The sequence below is a fragment of the Cetorhinus maximus genome, chromosome 5 (genome assembly GCF_964194155.1).
Source record: "Cetorhinus maximus chromosome 5, sCetMax3.hap1.1, whole genome shotgun sequence".
NCBI lineage: Eukaryota > Metazoa > Chordata > Chondrichthyes > Lamniformes > Cetorhinidae > Cetorhinus > Cetorhinus maximus.
Genome location: NC_135883.1, coordinates 8255109 through 8273843, shown reverse-complemented (window position 1 = coordinate 8273843; position 18735 = coordinate 8255109). Strand labels below are relative to the sequence as shown.

General features: G+C 43.4%; 1 protein-coding gene across 8 annotated transcripts in view; it reads right to left on the bottom strand.

Annotated features, from left to right (window-relative positions):
* Positions 1-18735, bottom strand: part of dnmt3aa (DNA (cytosine-5-)-methyltransferase 3 alpha a) — a 586890-nt gene that overhangs the window by 35017 nt on the left and 533138 nt on the right. For all 8 annotated transcript variants that reach the window (XM_078541484.1, XM_078541483.1, XM_078541485.1 and 5 more), the window contains one exon: positions 9363-9432. In XM_078541484.1, coding sequence (XP_078397610.1) covers positions 9363-9432 — 70 coding nt within the window. The remainder of the gene's footprint in view (positions 1-9362; positions 9433-18735) is intronic.

Genomic DNA, 18735 nt, shown 5'->3' with positions numbered 1-18735 from the left:
TCTACTTCAGTGTAGGAAAATATCCCAAGGCACTTTACATTTGGGGTTCAAGTCTGAGGATAAATACAAGGCAAGTTAAGGAAGCCAGCTGTAGCCACTACCAGAGAAGTAAAGCTTAAGCAAGCTTTTGAGGGCATGGAAAAACATAGCACGGCGTGGGGGTTAGGGAGAGATTTTTGTAGCCTGGTGTCAATATTGCTAAAGCTTCTGCCATTAATGATAGACAACAGGGAGAAAGGGGGGAAAACACATTATAATTGAAGGTGAAAAATGGAGGTGTGAGTAGGGATGTTGGCTGTAGAGATTTGCAGAGGTAGAGATGCATAAACTATGTAGAGAATTGTTAAAAATGAGATTTTGAAGCCAACCTGATGAGGGACAGGGAGACTGCAGAGTTCAACGGGGACAAGATTGACACTTGAGCAGGACTACATGCAAGATAGGATGTGGGAAGTAAAAATCAGGATCAGTTAAAGTACATGGGAGGTTGCTGAACATAGGGAAAAGTCTGAAGATAGCCAAGGCATGGATATGGATTTCAGCTGCTGTGGGGCGAGACAAAGTAGGAGATGGATGATACAGGTAATTTGAAGGAGGTCATGGACGTGCACTGAGTGCACTTGAAACTCACTGTTGAACAGAATACTAATGTTGCACACCGCTGAGCTAAACTTTAGAGCCTAACTTACCTAACTGCAAATGTTATTTCTGGCCATCAACATGCAGTTAACTAACACTCTGCATCAGACTAAAGTAACATTTGGTTACAGGATGTTCCATCCCATCTATCCAGGCATTATTTGAACATAGGTAACACAACGTCCATTATCATTATTTCCATTCTTTCTGATGATCTCACATCTTATTGTCCCCAATGATTGGAAGGTAGCAAACGTAACTCAGCGAATCAAAAAAGGAAGGAGAGAGAAAATGGAACTATAGGCCAGTCAACCTGACTTCAGTAAATGATCAAATCTATTATTCGGGTCATGGTAACAGGGCACTTAGAAAATCATAACATGATTGGTCAGATCTATGAAAGGGAAAGCTTGTTCGACAAACCTATTAGATTTTCTTTGAGTTTGGAATAAGCAGTGTAAATAAGGGAGAACAAGTGGATGCAGTATATATGGATTTTCAAAAAAATAATAATTAAGATGCCATAAGACAGTTATTCCACAAAGTTAGGGCTCATAGATTGGGGGGGATGGGGGGGTAATATATTAGCATGGATTGAGGATTGGTTAATGGACAGAAAAAAGAAAGTAGGAATCAACGGTTCATTTTTGGGTTGGCAAGTTGTGTTGAGTTGGGTAGCGCATGGTTCAGTACTATTTCCAATCTATATTAGTGACTTAGATGAGGGGACTAAGTGCAACGTATCCAAGTTTTCTGATGATAAAAAGCTAAGTGGAAAAATATATAAGTATATAAACTGCGAGGAGGACACAAAGACGCTGCCAAGAGATAGAGGCAGGTAAGTGAGTGGGCAAGAATACAGCAGATGGACTACAATGTGGAGAAGTTGTCCACGTTGCTAGGATTAAAGAGAAAAGCAAAATATTGTTTTAAAAGTGAAAGACAGGGGAATATTGGAATTCAGAAGGACTTGGGTGTTCCTATACAAGAGTCACAGAAAGAAAATCATACTGCTAAATCTATGCCAATTTCAGGAATATTATCACATAAAATAACAGCTAGAGAAATGAATGTGAGCAAATTCACAAGCTGAATGAAGTACATTCACATTCTATAAATATAAGGACCAATTCCATGGTCCTTGCTGCCAGTGGGGAGAGAATCCTGGGAAATTGTAGACATTCAGGCAATGAATTACCACAGTATTTTGTAGAATAGGCCCAACATTTAAACAGTAATTTTTAAAACGTCAATACATGAATAAACTAAACCATATACTGTTTTTATATTTTATGTTTGACCACAAATATACCACTGTAGACTTCAATAGGTAAATGGTGTACAGGACACAATAACAAACCAGCTTTTCAGCATATCTAATGCTTCTCAATTGTTTCAAAACAATAGAGTTTTCAAAGTCAAATTTCCTTACTCTTTCTCCCATTTTCAGGATGCACAAGGGAATATAGCTACAGCATCAACGAGGGCAGGACCCAACAATGAAATATTAAAGTCCTTTTATCCCCTGTCAAAATTTCTAGTCCATTTGTGGGCAATCACATGACATCACTGCCACAAATAGGCAGTTGCATCCAAACAAAGGAATGATATCATAAGAAGCCATTCCTGCATTTGTGTGCTAAGTAACCCTGAGCGCCAGAGATGCCTGTACGAGCTACGGCAGTGTGAAAATCAGCTCACTGAATAAAGAAAGCAATGCTTTCTCATCAATTTCATCGGAGCAGCCCAGTAATGCCAATGGCCAGTCCATCTTCTGAGTTTCCTGCGGCGGGCGCCTCAGTTGCAAGTTTAATAGTGCAGGCATCCTTTCAATACATTCAAATACTGCTGTGCCCAGGCTTTGAGAGGGGATCAAGGATACACTGAAATGTGGGTAAAATTCTGCCATGCGTCATACTCAACAGGCCTCCTAAGGAAATTCGAGGCACTTATCTTACTGTGTTGGAAAAGACAAAAGCTGAGCATTTGCATGCCGATTTGACATTTTGATTAGCAAGCACTTAAATGCTGTACTGACACTGCGTGAATGGCCTTTTTGCAGGTTACTTGGATATGGTACAGTATATGCCAGGGATTAATACAAATCTGGTCCCCAAATCCAAGTTTATGTGTATTTGACTGGTTTTCTTGGGTGTGAGTTTAGATTGGCTGGGTTTATTGTTTAGGAAATGGTGCCTGTTTTTTTTTAGCAAAGGCTACTCCTGGACTTAGAAGTGAACAGTTCTCAAGCTTTTTTAGTGAATTGAGATTTAAGCCAGAATCAGAGAGGGCATTTTCTTAATGGCTAGCTACAGAAACTTGCAGCAAACACATTTCATTCAATCTTCAGAGACTGTTTTTTTAAAAATCAAATTATGCAAATATCTGCAAGTTTTAAATAAAAACACTCTTTAAAACAAACGATTTAGCCTATCCTTTTGCTTCCGTCATATCACATACCACTCCCTGGTCAAGAGGGTTGAAAGGTGACTAGTTCGCATGCCAATCCATTGCTCTATTCAGAAGTGAATCGGAAATGATTAGAAAAGTTCCATTCTGTGTGGGAGCTTCTATCTTAAAGTTGGTGTGTCATTTCGACTGGACTCCTGAGATTGTGAACTCACTGTATTTTACATATTATGAAATCCTCATGCTCTTGAATGAATCATAAAATATAACATTAAAAGACCAGAGCCAATGTTCAGAAGTATTATTATGGCTCAATGGCACAGTAAATTGGTACCCAAATGTGCCATGGCACAGAGTTTCTAGACATGGGTTCCAGTCAATGATTCTCTATCTGTTGAGTTCACAACCTCGCCATGGTCAACAATGGGTGGCACCAAGTGCCTATTAGCAAGAAGGGATCATAGTCAGACCCCAGTAAAAGCAAGGAAGTATTTCTACTGGCAAAAGTATTAAAGCTCATGGAAACCATGGTAAATGAGAAGCTGTTACAACATCTCAATCATAGAAATCTACTATCTGTTTGATAATTTAGCTTTAGAATAAAGCAGTGGATTCCTGATGCCCTCATCCTCAAGATCCATCAATGGAATGATTCGCTCGTTGTCCAGTATGAATTAGTGCAGTAGCCTCTGACATTGTTGGACCTTCAAGAGGGTATGGAACCCCTCCCTCACTGAGAAGATGGTCTCATGTGGTATATCTGGTGAGCTGCTTAACTGGATACAACTCTTCCTCAGAAGATGCAAACACCAGGTCATGGTTATTGGATGCTCATCTTCTTAGCTCAACACCTACGCAGGGGTCCCTCAGGCAATTGTGCTTGGCCCCACTCTATTTCTTGTCTTCATCAGTGACTTGGTGGATGTCATCAAAAGTGATGTTCTCTTTGCTGATGACACAACCCTCTACAGAGTGGTTAACTCCCCATCTGAAAGACAAGCAGCGACTGAATCACTGCAGGAATAGACAGCATTGGACAGTGGGCGGACAAACGGTGTGTTATCTTCAACGCTAAGTAGATCAAGTCAATTTCTCGGTCAAGAAAGTTTAATGGGTCCCACCCACCTCTACTCTACAAGGTTGTAAACTCAGCTCAGTTCCTTCATTTTGCAATCAAATCTCTACTGGGAAAAGCATGTGAGCGTGGGTGGAAAAGCTGGCAGATTGGGGGTTCCTCAAGAAAGCTCAGCCCTATTTGTCACCAGCAGCAAATTCAGAGTTCTACAAAGTTCATATCTGCCGAGTGATGGAACATTATTGTCCTATTTGGGAGGCTACAGACAATATGTATTGCCTGTTACTGGACTTAGTCCAGTCTAAAGCCATGCAGACCAGGGGACAGAATGAGAATGGCTTACTCCACATCAGAGTCCACTTTCCACAACATTAGAAGGATGTGGCCAGACTGTCAGTCTTCTTCTACCCAGCCCAGTTATGAGAGCTCAAGCCAAAACTCCACGTTTAAGCCAGGAGCATAAGATCTGCTGCATTTGCCCCTCAATATTCTGTATCAATTCAAAACATTTGCACAGAATACCAGCGGCGAAGCTTAACACACCGGTTCTCCTGCCTCTCCAGACAGTGGTCATCTAGAGCTCCATTCCTAGTATGCAGAACTTCAAATGCAAAAGTAACCATCACTTCTTGAACCAGGGTTGCAATAGACTATCAGAAATTTCTGATCTGGCCATTGGTGCCTCAGGACAATTTTCCCATACCTTTTAGTACTCTGAGCAACCACCAAGGTCAAATTCGTGGACATCTGTCCTTGCTACAGCTGCACCTGTTTTTGTGTCACCCAATATACAAAGAAAGAAATTGAAGGATAGGTAACTCTGCAAAGGGACTGGAGATAATCGGAGGGAGAGTGGTCTAGGTCTACTCTCCTGCACAGTCCAGTGGTTCTCATGGGAAGGAAGGAAGGTAACATTTCCAGTGTTAACATACCTTAAAGAAACAGGGATAGAAATTAGCTTTGGGGATAGTGTAAAATGGGCAGTAGATCGGCCACCTGTTATTCATCCCACCTGGTATTCAGTTGCACTGAAATCAATGGAACTGACTATCATGCTGGGTGTATAACAGAGAGCCAATAAAATACCACTCTATTTTGCACTCCTGCCCGAGATTAATTTCTACCATCACAGCGTACTTTATTTTGAGTTTACATTTTCTTTTAAACAAAGGTAAATGTAGTTGTTATCCTGGAACCAGGGCAGCATTGACCATACCAATGAGGAGAAAAAGAGGAATAATACATCACTGAGAATGTCATTTGTGACTTTGGTTAGGGTTTATTTGGTGCTGTGGGAGGGGTGGAAACCCAACTGAAGGGATTGAAACAGCAAGTTGAGGAAAAAAACTCTTTTAAAGTTTACTGGATTAACTTCATGACCAAGTTGTCAATAGGACAGAAAAGTTCTCACTTCCTGGTTTAAGTGGGTCAGAGAGGAAAATATTTATAACCAGGATTGAAAAGTGAAAATGTTGGAATGGGTGAAATGTTCTGAACGTTGCTGGATACCCTTTGAGTATAAGGAAGTATTTCTGCATAATAATGAGATTAAATGAATGGGATAACGCCCATGATATGGGAGAGAAGTTAATTGGCTAAATGGCCATTCTTTACTGCTTTCTTAGCCCATGTTCTGACATAAAATGTGATTTTTTTCCCCCGTTCCTCCAGTGAACTTAATTCAAATGGAAGTCCAGGAGCTACAAGTTCAGGTTAGTTAATAGGATGAAACAAGTATGCTCACCAAACTTGGTCTTTCTCATTAAGTGATTAAAAATACGTGATTTTAATAAATTTATACCAGGAGCTAAACATTTTTTTTTAATTTTTGGACTGTTAGGGACTAATGGGCTTTTGTGATTTTAATTAAGACATATTAGGGTTGGATTTCAGAATAAGTACTTCTGGTGAGGAGTGGTGATTGCAGGTTGAAAAATTGCTGTAAACTTTACTTTTTGTCCAGTTAAATGAACAGATGGCAAAAAAACAAGGAATATAGTCCTGTTGTGAGTGCTGCCCTCGGAAGGGAGTGCCAAATCATGGAATCGGCCTTAAAGCTCCTTCGAATGTCTATTTTCTATAAGCAGTGACAAAGCTGCACCTAAAGGTGATTAAAAAGCTGATTCTGGCCAAAAAACAAATCATCTTAAGATAACACTGGTATTACTTCTGGTTGTTTTCAGCCATTTTGATCAAATATGGATTAAGTACCATGCCACATTCCAACTGCTGACAATGAGTTACATCAAGGGCTGAAACTGGTAACTAATGAAACACTCTCTTTTATAATGGCGTATTTGGAAACCAAAGCTAATTCAGGTAACAGATTCAAATTGCATTACCGTACATTAAAAATATGATGCTTTTAATAACCATGGTTGGAAAGGCAGGGATAGTTCTATTCTTATTTTTCAGAGATGTTCTACTGATTGGACATTATTGTGCACCCCCAGTAAGAGGTGGTAGAAAAAAATGTTTTCTAGACATCCATTCTCGCAGTGACAGAAAGGATTGCAATGTGGCACCAGTGCGTACTGATATTAATCTAAAGGATGCTGACACTGGGAATATAGCACACCTTCCCCTGGAGTAACACATGACTCAAACCAATTAGTTCTTTATTTGACAACCAGGGACATGTTATACAAAGTTAAAGGACAAGGAAATCCAAGGACAAGTATTATGAATGGTAAGCATTAAGCCCTTGGTGTGACTTAGGCTATATATCTCATTAATAATGCAAGCATGATTGGGTGACACCAGGCAAGTAGGCCTTGATGCATGTTCATTTCCTATGATTGGTGTCACTGTTTGTCTATGTAAGTTTCTAGTTATAATTTTAGCAAAATCTCGGTGGTTATTGAGAAGTTTTCTTTTTAAAAAAGAAATGAAACACACTGACACCAAAGAATGGTATAAACAAGCAACCTAGGCAGTGTGAAGAGCTGCAACAAGTTTCAAAGGATCAGATGCATTTCTTCCAATAAATTTAAAAGTTTTTTTTGACTTGGAATAACTGAACTTATTCAACATGATTTCAAAGGGTGTAAAGCACAGTGAGAAACTGTGCTCCACACAGGAGAAACACCCAGGTGCTAGAAATGGTGATTCACAGTAAAGGGTAACATGTCCCCATAAACAATGTTAAAGGTGCCCCCATGAGAGACAGATTACAGTCGTACAATGTCTACTGACAACATTTTCCTGTAGGCATCTTAAATTACTTTAACAAGGTTTGCTTGGTGTAATTATTTCATGTCCTCTTTTGTCAGTTCACAGTGACTTAATCATGTCAAAACTCAGAACTTTTCCTGCTTGTTACTCATTTCAATATTTATATATTGCACTCAGTTCAGATAAGATGCTATTTTGAAACTAAATCTGGTCTTTTTCTTTCATCTCTAACAGAACCTTGGTGGGATAGAGTTACAGATGATTTATAAGTGAAGTTATCACATTTCTGTTGTATTATTTAAGAAATTACAGACAATCAGATATTCTGTAACCGAAGTTTCCTTTCTGTTTTGCAACACTATGACACTGGGTGAATTAGCTCAGCTCGCATTTCTCCTCTCAACTTGCATATTCTGCGGTATTTGACCTTAGCCTCATGAACAAAGGCCAGGAAATATGTGGTTCAGTTTAATGCGTAGAGTGTACAACTGACTGCCTTTAAAGTAGCATCAGTAAATTGGATTTTTTATTCTTATTTGTTTCGGAATAGATTATAATGTGCAGTTGCAAAGTAAATGAGATTTTTAAATCACTAACTATAAATCTATTTGAGAAGGGAGCACAGACAAGTGATTACAACCCACTGATGGCACATGAATCTCTAATTTCATAGAAAATTTGACCTCAATCTATTTCAGCAGCATTCATCACCTTTATCAGATCTTAGCTCCCCTTACTGATAATGTCTGATTTTCTACAAATGGAAAAGTGTACATTAATTCATTGTTATTTAATTATCAAGGGGATATTAATATATTGGCTATTGTCTCTCAGTTGCTCTTCTTCACCCTCAAAGAAGTGGTGAGAACAGCATGAGAGAAGATTTTAATAGTGTGTAGAACTTATTTGATTTGACATTATGGATGAAAACAGGAGATATTATTTCATGGAGGAGAAATCCATGATGCTTTAGAAGGATAGTTTTACTCAGAACACCTGCTTCTAAACAGGAGATCTAAATGTAAAAACAGAAGACTGAAAGACATAGGTAACTGTACAATACTTGCCTTTAAACATTTCTGACTACAGGGTAATTCTGCAATTCAACAGACAAGACTATTCATTGATAGGAAATCTTTGGCGGGAGTGGGGAGAGGACATGTGAAGATCTGCAACAGGACTGCTGAAAATGAAAATTAAACCCTGTATGTTGTCTTTAATATACACTCTCCAGTTTATTAACTGTACGAAGGTGATGTTTGAGAATTCCAGTCAGCATTGTAAAACAGCATGTTTTGGATTGGGAAATATTGGGACAATGACATTTGCTTTTAGGTTGTAAAATAGAAGCAGAGAAATATTTCTTTTTCTTTTATATAACAATATGCTATTTGGCAAATAAAGTATGCAGCCTCTTCACATTTTTCTCTCCGTACAGAATCTTCTTGGGATCATGGAACTCAGGATCAGGCTGGGGACCGTGTTACACTCCGCCCAACTTTATTACCCATTGTACGGCAATGGAAAATAAAATTGGGTGGAGTGTAAAATTGGGCAGATTAGATTAAAATTATCCCCCTTAAGGACTCTGTTTAGTACCTTCCAGTACATTGTGTCTGAGCCAGTAAATTCAGAGCATGTAAGCTTGATCCTTCGGTGATTAACCTTGTCATTTTTTTTTTATTAATAAGAAAGATTGTTTCCTTGGGATTCCCCACAGAGAGGGAGGGAAAAGCTCAGTTATTTTATTAGGCAGCCAGATATATGGTATTTCTGCAAAGAAAAGGGGGAAATTGATTCACAGCGCTCATCTCCTAGCAACTAGATACAGATAGTACTGGCAAGAGGAACTAGTCACGTGTCCTATTTCTCTGTTGCATAAGGCTGTGTGGGATGTGACATTTAAAATTGGTAGGAAAAAACTGATACCATACATGCTTTCAATTTTTATCATCTCAAAATAGCCATCCAAATGGCAATAGATTAGCCATTTTTCAAGCTCTCCCTCAATGTTTCGTTATTATACAGTGGATAGAAAATTATTTTGAAAATTATTTGCACTAACCTTTGCTGTCCTGCCATGCTCCAGGCAGGTCTGAAGGTCAAGTTTATCATTATACATGGCAACCAGTGGTCTAAAGTAAAAAGAACAGTTAGTTAGTCTGGCACTAGAATTAAACTTGATTACATTGAACAAATGGACATACATTCTAAACACTTTCCTGCCTTCCCAGGTCAAGGGTATATAACTGGAGTAAGAAGAAAGCTTCCTATCTGTCTTTGTTTCTTTGTGAATGTTGACCTATATTGACTGCTGGTGTGACAATGCTTCAATTTTAAAATTCTCATTCTTGTCTTCAAGTTCATCCATGGCCTCATCCCTCCCCATCTCTATTATCTCTTCCAGCCCTACACGCCTTTGAGCCCCCTGTGCTCCTTCAATTCTAGCCTCTTGCGCATCCTCAATTTTAATTCCTCCACCTTTGGTGCCCAAGTTTTCAACTGCCTTGGCCCCAAGGACATTTTTTAATTCACTACCGAAACTTCTCTACTTCTCTCTTCCCCCTTAAGATGCACCTTAAAACCTATCTAGTTGACCAGACATTTGTCCTGATAACCCTCTCGCTACTTCGATGTCAAAAATGTTTTATTGTTATTGTTCTTGCCAAGTGCCGTGGGATGTTTTTGCTACATTAAAGGCCCCTTAGAAATGCAACTTGCTGTTATTGTTGTTTGCTCCTCTTTAATAAACTTTTTATTTTTGCCCTTTTTTGTCAGCTTTAATGTGCATGTTTCCTAGATTATATAATATTAAATTGGGGTTTGTGTTATCTTGGAGTTTTTGCAATAATTAATAAATCTTCATATTTATGTGGTCTTTGTCAATGAAAAATTAAATACAGAAAAAGGGAAAGTAGGCACTTGGATCAGAAACTGGCTGAGTGACAGGAAACAGGGTAGTGATAAATGGTTGCTTTTCAGCTTGGAGGAAGGTCTGTAGTGAAGTTCCCCAGGGGTTAGTGTTGGGACCCTTGCTCTTCTTGATATTTATGAATGACCTATATTGTGGTGTGGAGGGCATAATTTCAACATTTGCGGATGATACGAAGATTGCAAGTTTTGTTAACTGTGATGAGGATAGCCTTGAACTTCAAAAGGACAGACATGTTGGTGGATTGGGCAGACAAATGGCAGATGAAGTTCAATGCAGAGAAGTGTGAGGTGATTAATTTTGGCAGGAAGGATGTAGAGAGACAGTGTAAAATAAAGGAAGAAACTCTAAAGGAGGTGCAGGAACAAAGGGACCTCGGTGTATGTGTACATAAGTCATCGAAGGTGGTAGGGTATTTTGAGAGACCAGTTAATAAAGCATATGGTATCCTAGGTTTTATTAATAGGGGCATTGAGTACAAGACTAAGGAGGTCATGTTAAACCTGTGTAAGACATTAGTTAGGCCTCAATTGGAGTACTGCGTTCAGTTCTGGACACCATACTTGAGGAAGGGTGTGAAGGCACTGGAGAGTATAGAGGAAATTCACAAGAATGATTCCAGAGATAAACAACTGTAGCTATGAGGACAGATTGGAGAGGTTGGGATTGTTTTTCTTGGAGAACAGAAGGCTGAGAGGAGACTTGATGGAGGTATTCAAGATCCTGAGGGGCATGGGCAGGGTAAATAGTGAGAAACTGTTCCCTCTCAAGAGTACATCAAGAACTAGAGATTCGAAATAATGGGCAAAAGGAGTAGAAGTGATGTGAGGAAACATTTTTTCACCCAGAGGGTGGCTGGAGTCTGGAATGAACTTCCTGAAAGGGTGGTGGAGGCAGATTCAATCGAGGTACTCAAGAGGGAGGGGAGTGGGACTGGTAAATTGCTCTTTCAGCGAGCCAGTGCAGACTCAATGGGCCGAATGGTCCCCTTCTGCACTGTAAAGGTTCTGTGATTCTGTGAAAATACATATGTCAAAGGGCAGAATCTTACAGCCCCGTTTCGGAGGGGGGGGGGGGCGCATAAAATGCAGCGAGGCATTCAAAAGTCCATTGACTTCAACGGGACTGGAAAATCCTGCCAGCGGGAGGGGCTGTAAAATTCTGCCCAAAGTCTCTCCAGAAAAGTCCAAACCTCAAGAAATAAGGATAATAATAGTGGCTTTTTGTTTCAATGGCCACTCACTCCTGGTCATCTTAGTGCTTGGAATTATTGAAATCTCACTACAATTGATTTCCACGTGAGGAAAGTGAAAGCACTGATACATCTGCATCGCTTTGGCCAAAGCAATAGCTGTACCGACCTAAAACCCCAATTAAATTAGGCGCATGGATTGGGACAAGTCCTTGGCTCCGTATCAACTTTTGAAAGCAAAATGAAATACAGGCACTGGAGAAGGTGTGACACAGATTCACAAGAAACGAGAGCATTTAATTCTAGGTTGAACAGGCTGGGGCACTTGTCTCTAGAAAAGAAGTCTGAAGGGTAACCTGATGGAAATCTTTAAGATTGTGGGCTGGCTAATATGCTGTGGAGTAGGCGTGGGGGGGCAGCGGGGGTAAGGGGGGGGTGGCCTTCCGACTTCTCGTCCCGCTTTCGGAACATGCCCGATTAAGCGCTAACTGGGGCACTTGAAATCGCAGGGCAGGCTTGAGGCCTTCATCCCATCCAATCAGTGCTGGAGCGCAGGACATCCAGCCTTTGAGGTCATTGGCTGTGACCCGCAACATCGTCACTACCAGTAATTTAAAGGGCTCCCTGGCGTGGGACAATGTCAGTGGACCCAGCAAATGCCAGCATTGTTCAGAGTTTGGAAGCTCATTGTGACTTCAACGATTTAGTGTGCATTTATTTGAGTTCTGCCGTTTCCAAACTTTGCCACTGAGCAGAGGAGACACTATTTTTGAACCTGAACAAGTTTTCCACATCTTTGCTGAGAGGAGTTGTCTAATTTTGCATGTTTTCCTCCAGAGACGTCTGAGCCATTGGAGTGAGGGGAGAGGCAGGGGAGAACGGCCAAACCAGCCCATCGATTTAATGATGACTCTCCCAGAGCCCTTCCCCATGCAGTGTCGAACCGACGTGGGCAGCTGATGCCATCCAGTGGGAAACGGAGAAACCTGACCAAAACACCTGCTGCCTGAGAGGAGGTGACTGTGGAGGTCAGCAGTGTTGGGCTAGTGAGGAGAACATGGTCTCAATGCCAGATGAGGCTTAATGACCTCTTGAGGGCAGCCAGGGTGAGTAAGTCTTTAGGATGTGTTATCTTGTGCAAGTGTGATACAGAGTGCCATCGTGAATGCAGGAGGAAAGTGAGTTTGGCTGGAGCTCCAGGGCAGCATGATGCAACAAAGACATTACTGTCAGTGATGATGTCAGTATGCTCCTAAAGCTTTGGTCCAGTTGGAGGATTGCGGGGGGGGGGTGGTGGTTGGCAGACTGTGCAAATGAGGGATGTGCACAGCATCTGGGCAGCCAGACACTTTGCTAATAATGCATCAGTGGCATGCCATTAAGTAAGCTGAGAGTGCCAGTGAGTGCAATCTTACACATCTTTGCAGGAGAAGCGAGCCCACTATGCCCGAGAATGAGGCTGGACTAGGTGGGGGAGGTGGTGGTCTGTCAAACCTGGTGGTCTTGAGGAGAAGGTGTTGACACTCACTGTCACAGAGTCATCCAAGACCATTGGCAGAGGTGAGATTGGAGGAAGGCAGGGGTCTGGTGAGATGGCAAAAGGCAGAAACTGATAGAAAAGGGGAGAGGGCAAGTGGGAGGTGGATGGAAGTTAGGCATGATGCAATGAAAGTCGTTAATATAGTTCCGACACTGAAACTCTGGGAAGCTTCATAATCGGAAGCTTCAGATGTTGGTACAAGCGTGTATTGTGTCTGCATAGTCTCATCTCTCGTGTTGAACATGACTAATGTAGCAGAGCTTAGTGACTTTGCGCTGATGTGGCAAGGTCTGTGATGACCACTAATCCCCTCACTAATGTTTCTTTGCCACAGGCGGAAGCTTCTTCGGAGGACCCTCCTCCAGATGCCATGCCACCACTCCCCTGCGAAGAGGAGGAATAATCCTTGAAGAATGCAGCGTCACATCCTTTCTCTGTCCCAAGCACCATCACAGATACTGGCATCTTGGCAAGGATTTGCACATAAGAACAGGCGCATGCACAGTCTGGTGACGGCACTTCAGAGTGCCACATGCAGCTACCAGACGGCGTGGTGGGGCAAGTCTCGGGCAGTCGGAGAAGTGTCCGGGGTGATCCAGAGACTGATTCCAAGGCAGATGATGAGCGCTGGAGTTGTCTGTAAGGCAGCAGATGCTGGATGTCCAGTTCAAGGTCTGTGAAGATTTGGCGGTGTACCAGAGGGGCTGCGTGCACTGGCCAGGACTGTGGAGATGTCCTTCTAGGCCATGTGCACCCACTCTTCAGAGCGCCAAGCTTCCTCCATGGATAGATGCCGACTGTCCTGGAGGCCCAAACCAGGTGTATTGCAGACGCACTTGTTGGTATGCTCTCCGACCTGCACGCCATCGCCCTAGCTCTGAGCTCAGGGGCCAAGAGTCAGGGCCACAGGGAGCATGGGTTCAGACCCAGTTCCTAGGATCTCATCGGTTGGCAGGGAGGACCAAACAGTCCTAGTGGCGGAGGATGAGCTGCTGCTGCTGCCATCTGGAAACACCTCTCAGGGCACTTCTGATGGGGGCAGCATCTCTTACGTCCATCCACCATCGGCACGGTCCTCATGCAGTGCCACGGCAACAGAAGATCCTCCTGCCTCTCAGCAGGGGTCTTCTAATATGGTGAGCTGCTCAAGGCTGCAGCCACATAGAGGACGCCCGCCAAAGACATCCAGGGCAAGGGAGGTGGCAGATCAGCAGCCTCTCCCCAGTGGAAGAGCAAGCGAGGGGGGAACACTGCACCAGAGCACTCATAAACGCATCAAAACAAAATCACAGTAGTCATCAAGAGGGACACATGGGTGAGTAGCTTATTCCTGTGAATATAAATAATCACTGGACATTTGTAAATAAACTGAGACCTCATTGTCCCTCATGCTGATGTTTTTATACCACCCTGTGGCTGTGGGCCTTGTATCAGGAGATAGACAAAAGCTTGAACATATCAATGCAGGGCAGGATACCTCGTGTGTTAATGTTTGGAAAGGGTAAATGTGCTGACATGACAGTGACATCAGTGGCACAGTGCACATGGACAAAGGTTTGGACACATAGCATTCACAGATCTCTGATGCCGGGGCTTTTGAGGCTATCAAAACCTCTGCCTTATTAAGGCATCCCTGGTGTCATGGCCATCCATGCCATCACGGCCAGGGCCATCAACCTGAACATCACCATGTTCCCTCACCTCATCCTCTGAGGAATGGCCCCGATCGGCCATGCCCTTATCCTCCAGGGCATCCCCTCTTTGGATGGCAGGGTTAAGGAAGGCGCAGCACACCATGACCGTCAGGGACACTCTTGAAGGAGCGTACAGCAATGCCCCTCCTGATCTACCAAGGCATCTGAACCTCATTTTCAAGAGGCTGATGGTCTGCTCAACAAAGGCCCTGCTGCTTCCGTGGCTGTCGTACCTTCTCTCAGCTTCTGTTCTGGGTGCCCTCACAGATGTCATTAGCCATCTCTTCATCGGATACCCCTTGTCACCTATAAGCCATCCATCCAGGGCTTCAGGGCTACTGAATAGGTCTGTGAGTTTTGGACAATGAAGGAATCGTGACTGCTGCCCGGGTACCTGGCACGCGCCTGCACGATCTGGTGATGGCAATCACAGACCAGCGGGATGTTGCAACGAGTGGAAGCCCTTCCTGTTGATGAAGGTGCAGGGCTGTCCAGCAGGAGCCTTTATGGCAACGCGCATACAATCAATGGCTCCCTGCTGCCTGAAAGGAGCCTGTTAGGAAGAAGTTGAGCATGACAGTGACCTTCAAAGCTACAGGCATCGAGTAACCCTCCCCAAACAGTTGGAGGAGATTGCCCCTGCGACTATGTCACACAGTGATGTGAATGTGGCTCTTGTGAGCCTGATCCTTCTCTTGCTCGAGTCTCTGACATTTGCAGATAGATCAGACTCTGCCCGTACACTTGAGGGGCTGCATAAGACCTTTTAAACCTCTGCTGAGGATGTATGACGCCTTCAATGACCCTCTGGGTCTGGTGCAGCTCTGGCCCTTCATGCACCACCAGTGCATCCTGGATCTCCCACTCTGCCCTTCTTCCTCTCACTCTCAACTGGAAGTTGTGTCTCCCACCGAGACCACAATGCCCATTTTTCTCAGCTACTTTAAAGCCTTGGGTGATAGACAAGAAATAAATAGAGCACTCAGCAGGCGGATAAAAGTCCTCTGATTAATCTAAGTTTTAAATGGAAACTCTACTCCTTGAATGAAGCACTCCCAGCAGTTACAGGACCCTGAGCTGCCAGGATGAGATTTAGGGCTCACTGAAGCTTTTAAACTCACCCTAACAAGCTTCCTCATAAAAAATTTAGGAACCCTACATGGCCTAAAACAGAGTCTGCAAGCGTATTATTGCTGACACAATGTATTATTGCAGTCAATTGGGTCGTTAATAACCTTGAAACCTACTTAAATAAAATTTTAATAACGCGGACAGGCTATGGATTTTTAAGCACGCCCACCCGCTGTATTACACAAAACTGGAGCAATGACGTCGGGAATATGACCCAACGTCATCACGCCTAATAATACATTGGGGGTAGGTGTGGGGAACACTCCTGATTTGGGAGTGGATTATTCAGACCTATGAAGGGGTTCAATAATCCAATTGAGATTTCATGTGAAACCTCTTTACTCAATGAGTGGTGAGAATATGGAACTCGCTACTACAGGGAGTGGGTTTTCCTTGTTTTTTCAGCTGACCTGACTTCGGGGCTGTGCTTGATTTATCCCTTATTTTGTTAATTTAGTTAATTGTTTTAACTCTATAAGAGTTACAGGGAGTGGGTGAAGTGAATACATTTCAGGGGAAGCTAGATACATACATGGGGGAGAAAGGAATAGAAGTATATGTTGACGAGGGGAGATGAAAAGGGTGGATGAAGGCTTATATGGAGCATAAATACCGATACTGATTCCGCGATTGGACAACATTTGCTAGATAAGCAAACTAACTGGTAACATAAAATGTACTGATTGGTTAAAAAAAAAGCAAATTGTCCAATTTAAGGAAAGATTGGAATCCTTCTTCTACAAGCTGTTTTCTTTGGATCCTCCTTTCTAAGGAATTTCACTGCCAAAGAGGGTGGATGTTCCCTGGCTTCTGTAAAGGCCACCCCAAATCATCCACGAGCAGGCGGTAACCTGCCCATTTTAGGCAAAAACACAGTAATTGATTAAAATTATCAACTGGTAGCAATGTCAAAACAACTTATAGGGCTGGTTAAAAAGAGGCCAGGAGGCAATCTTAAAAACAGTCCAGTTTGGTTCTCTCTCTGAACTTCTCTGAGGTACGTTATTCCATGCAGAGACTACAGACAGCAAAATTAGAATTATATAGGCTGTGGGCTGGATTTAATGTTGCCATCGCAGACTCACTGGTAGACTGTAAGTTGCCAGAGGCCTGGCATGGGTTCATGGCAGCCAGCTGAACCTGATCCATCCAAGGGACTGGGTCCAGTGCAGGAATAGGATGAATGATTTTCTTTGCACCGATAGGGTGGGTTTGAATGACAGACTGGCAAAAGTGGATTAAAGGTGGGTGATGACAGAGGGTCATTTAATTATTATGGGCTTGGACAGGCAGGGACACGTACACTGTGTCCCCTCACCAGCTTCCCTAGCTGCACTGGTTGCATGTGTGTGTTTCATGGGATTCTGAGTCTCCCTCTCCACGTTAGGCACCTTTCTTGAGAGCATGAGTTTTGGAAGGACAGATGGGAATTGTCACACCTCATGGGACTAGGGGACAGTCTAGCAGTAAGGGATTCTCCTCATCATCGTTTGAAGCCTCACTAACTCTCCTCTTATGCATGTAGGACAAAATGCCCACAGCAAGGAGTGGATGAAGACTGGGAGTGAAATGCAGGTAAAAGACATTGACCAACACAGAGCTGGAATCACTGGAGCTGACAGGGGAACAGGGTGGATGCTGAGTTTGGAGTGTCAGGTGTGGAAAGTGAGGAAGATTTGCATTTATCCATCAGCTCTGGCTATGATGGCAGTCCACTACATCCATAGATGGGAGTAGACCGTTCAGTCTTCACTCGAGTAACTGTGTTTGTGCTTCCTTTGCAGGTTCGACTGCTGCAGAGACTTGGGAGCAGCTGGGCTGTACACTGCCTCTGACCTTATCTGAGGTCAACAGTCCCAATGTCTCTGAGGGTGCAGCGTCACATCTGTTCCCATGCAACCAGCACCAGCATGATACACACAGCTCAGTGGGGAGTCGATTGCAAATCGGCCCTGGGTCACATTCTGGTGAGCGCCTCACAGCTACGCAGATGCAGATGACTGAGGCAGTGACAATCAATGGAGTGACACAGACCACTGACAGTCAGAGGAACATTGGAGGCTAGGCTTCTGCTATGCCCCGGCTGATGGGCCTCTGATGATGGCCACATTGCGAGAGTTTCAGAGGCAAACAGGGGTGGAATTTGGCAGCACTTCCTGAGGCATTGAGCAGACCTGCACAGTCAATGGGGAATCCATCCAGGCCATGACCTCTGCCATGATACAGGTGGGTGAGTGCATTGCTTCTTCCAAGGAGAGGTAGACCCAGGAGACCACACAGTGGGTGCCTAATGTTAGTGTGAACCTGTAGACCATCGCTGGCACCATGACCATGATGTTGCAGTGGCCCAACAAGAAGTGGACGGTGCCTGTGGACATCCTTCCAGGAGCACATCCACACATGGAAAGCAGGGAGGTGCCACCCCGCATTGAGAGTAGTGAGGAGCGGATGGTACTTTTCAGGGCACTCGATGGTAGCCAGCAGCTCCCAACCCCTCTGCCAGTGACTCAAACTCCTCCAGCAGTATCAACTACAGAAGAGGCTCTTGCACCAGTACTGGAACTCTCTGCCAGCCTTGGTCCATCCAGGCCTGCAGCATCCAGAGGCACCCACCACAGTCAACAAAAGGCACAGGGCATGGGGAGAAACAGGCTGCATCAAAGTTGTCTGCAGATGTTGGGGAAACACCTCGCCACAGCACTCGCAAACATTTTAAGAAGGAAACATAAACACATCACTGTGGCAATGGGGTTTCTTTGATTTTGTCAAGATTGTTCTGTGCATTTTGAATCAAACCTGGTTGCGTTTTTCAGATCTGTGTGATCCATTCTGATTTCAGGTAGGATAAGAATGGGGAGACTGCTTAGCTGGTGTGTCACATACATGACGTGTGGCTGCCTTGTTGGGTGAGATCATTGTGTCAGCATAAGAGATGGGACATGTGGGCTT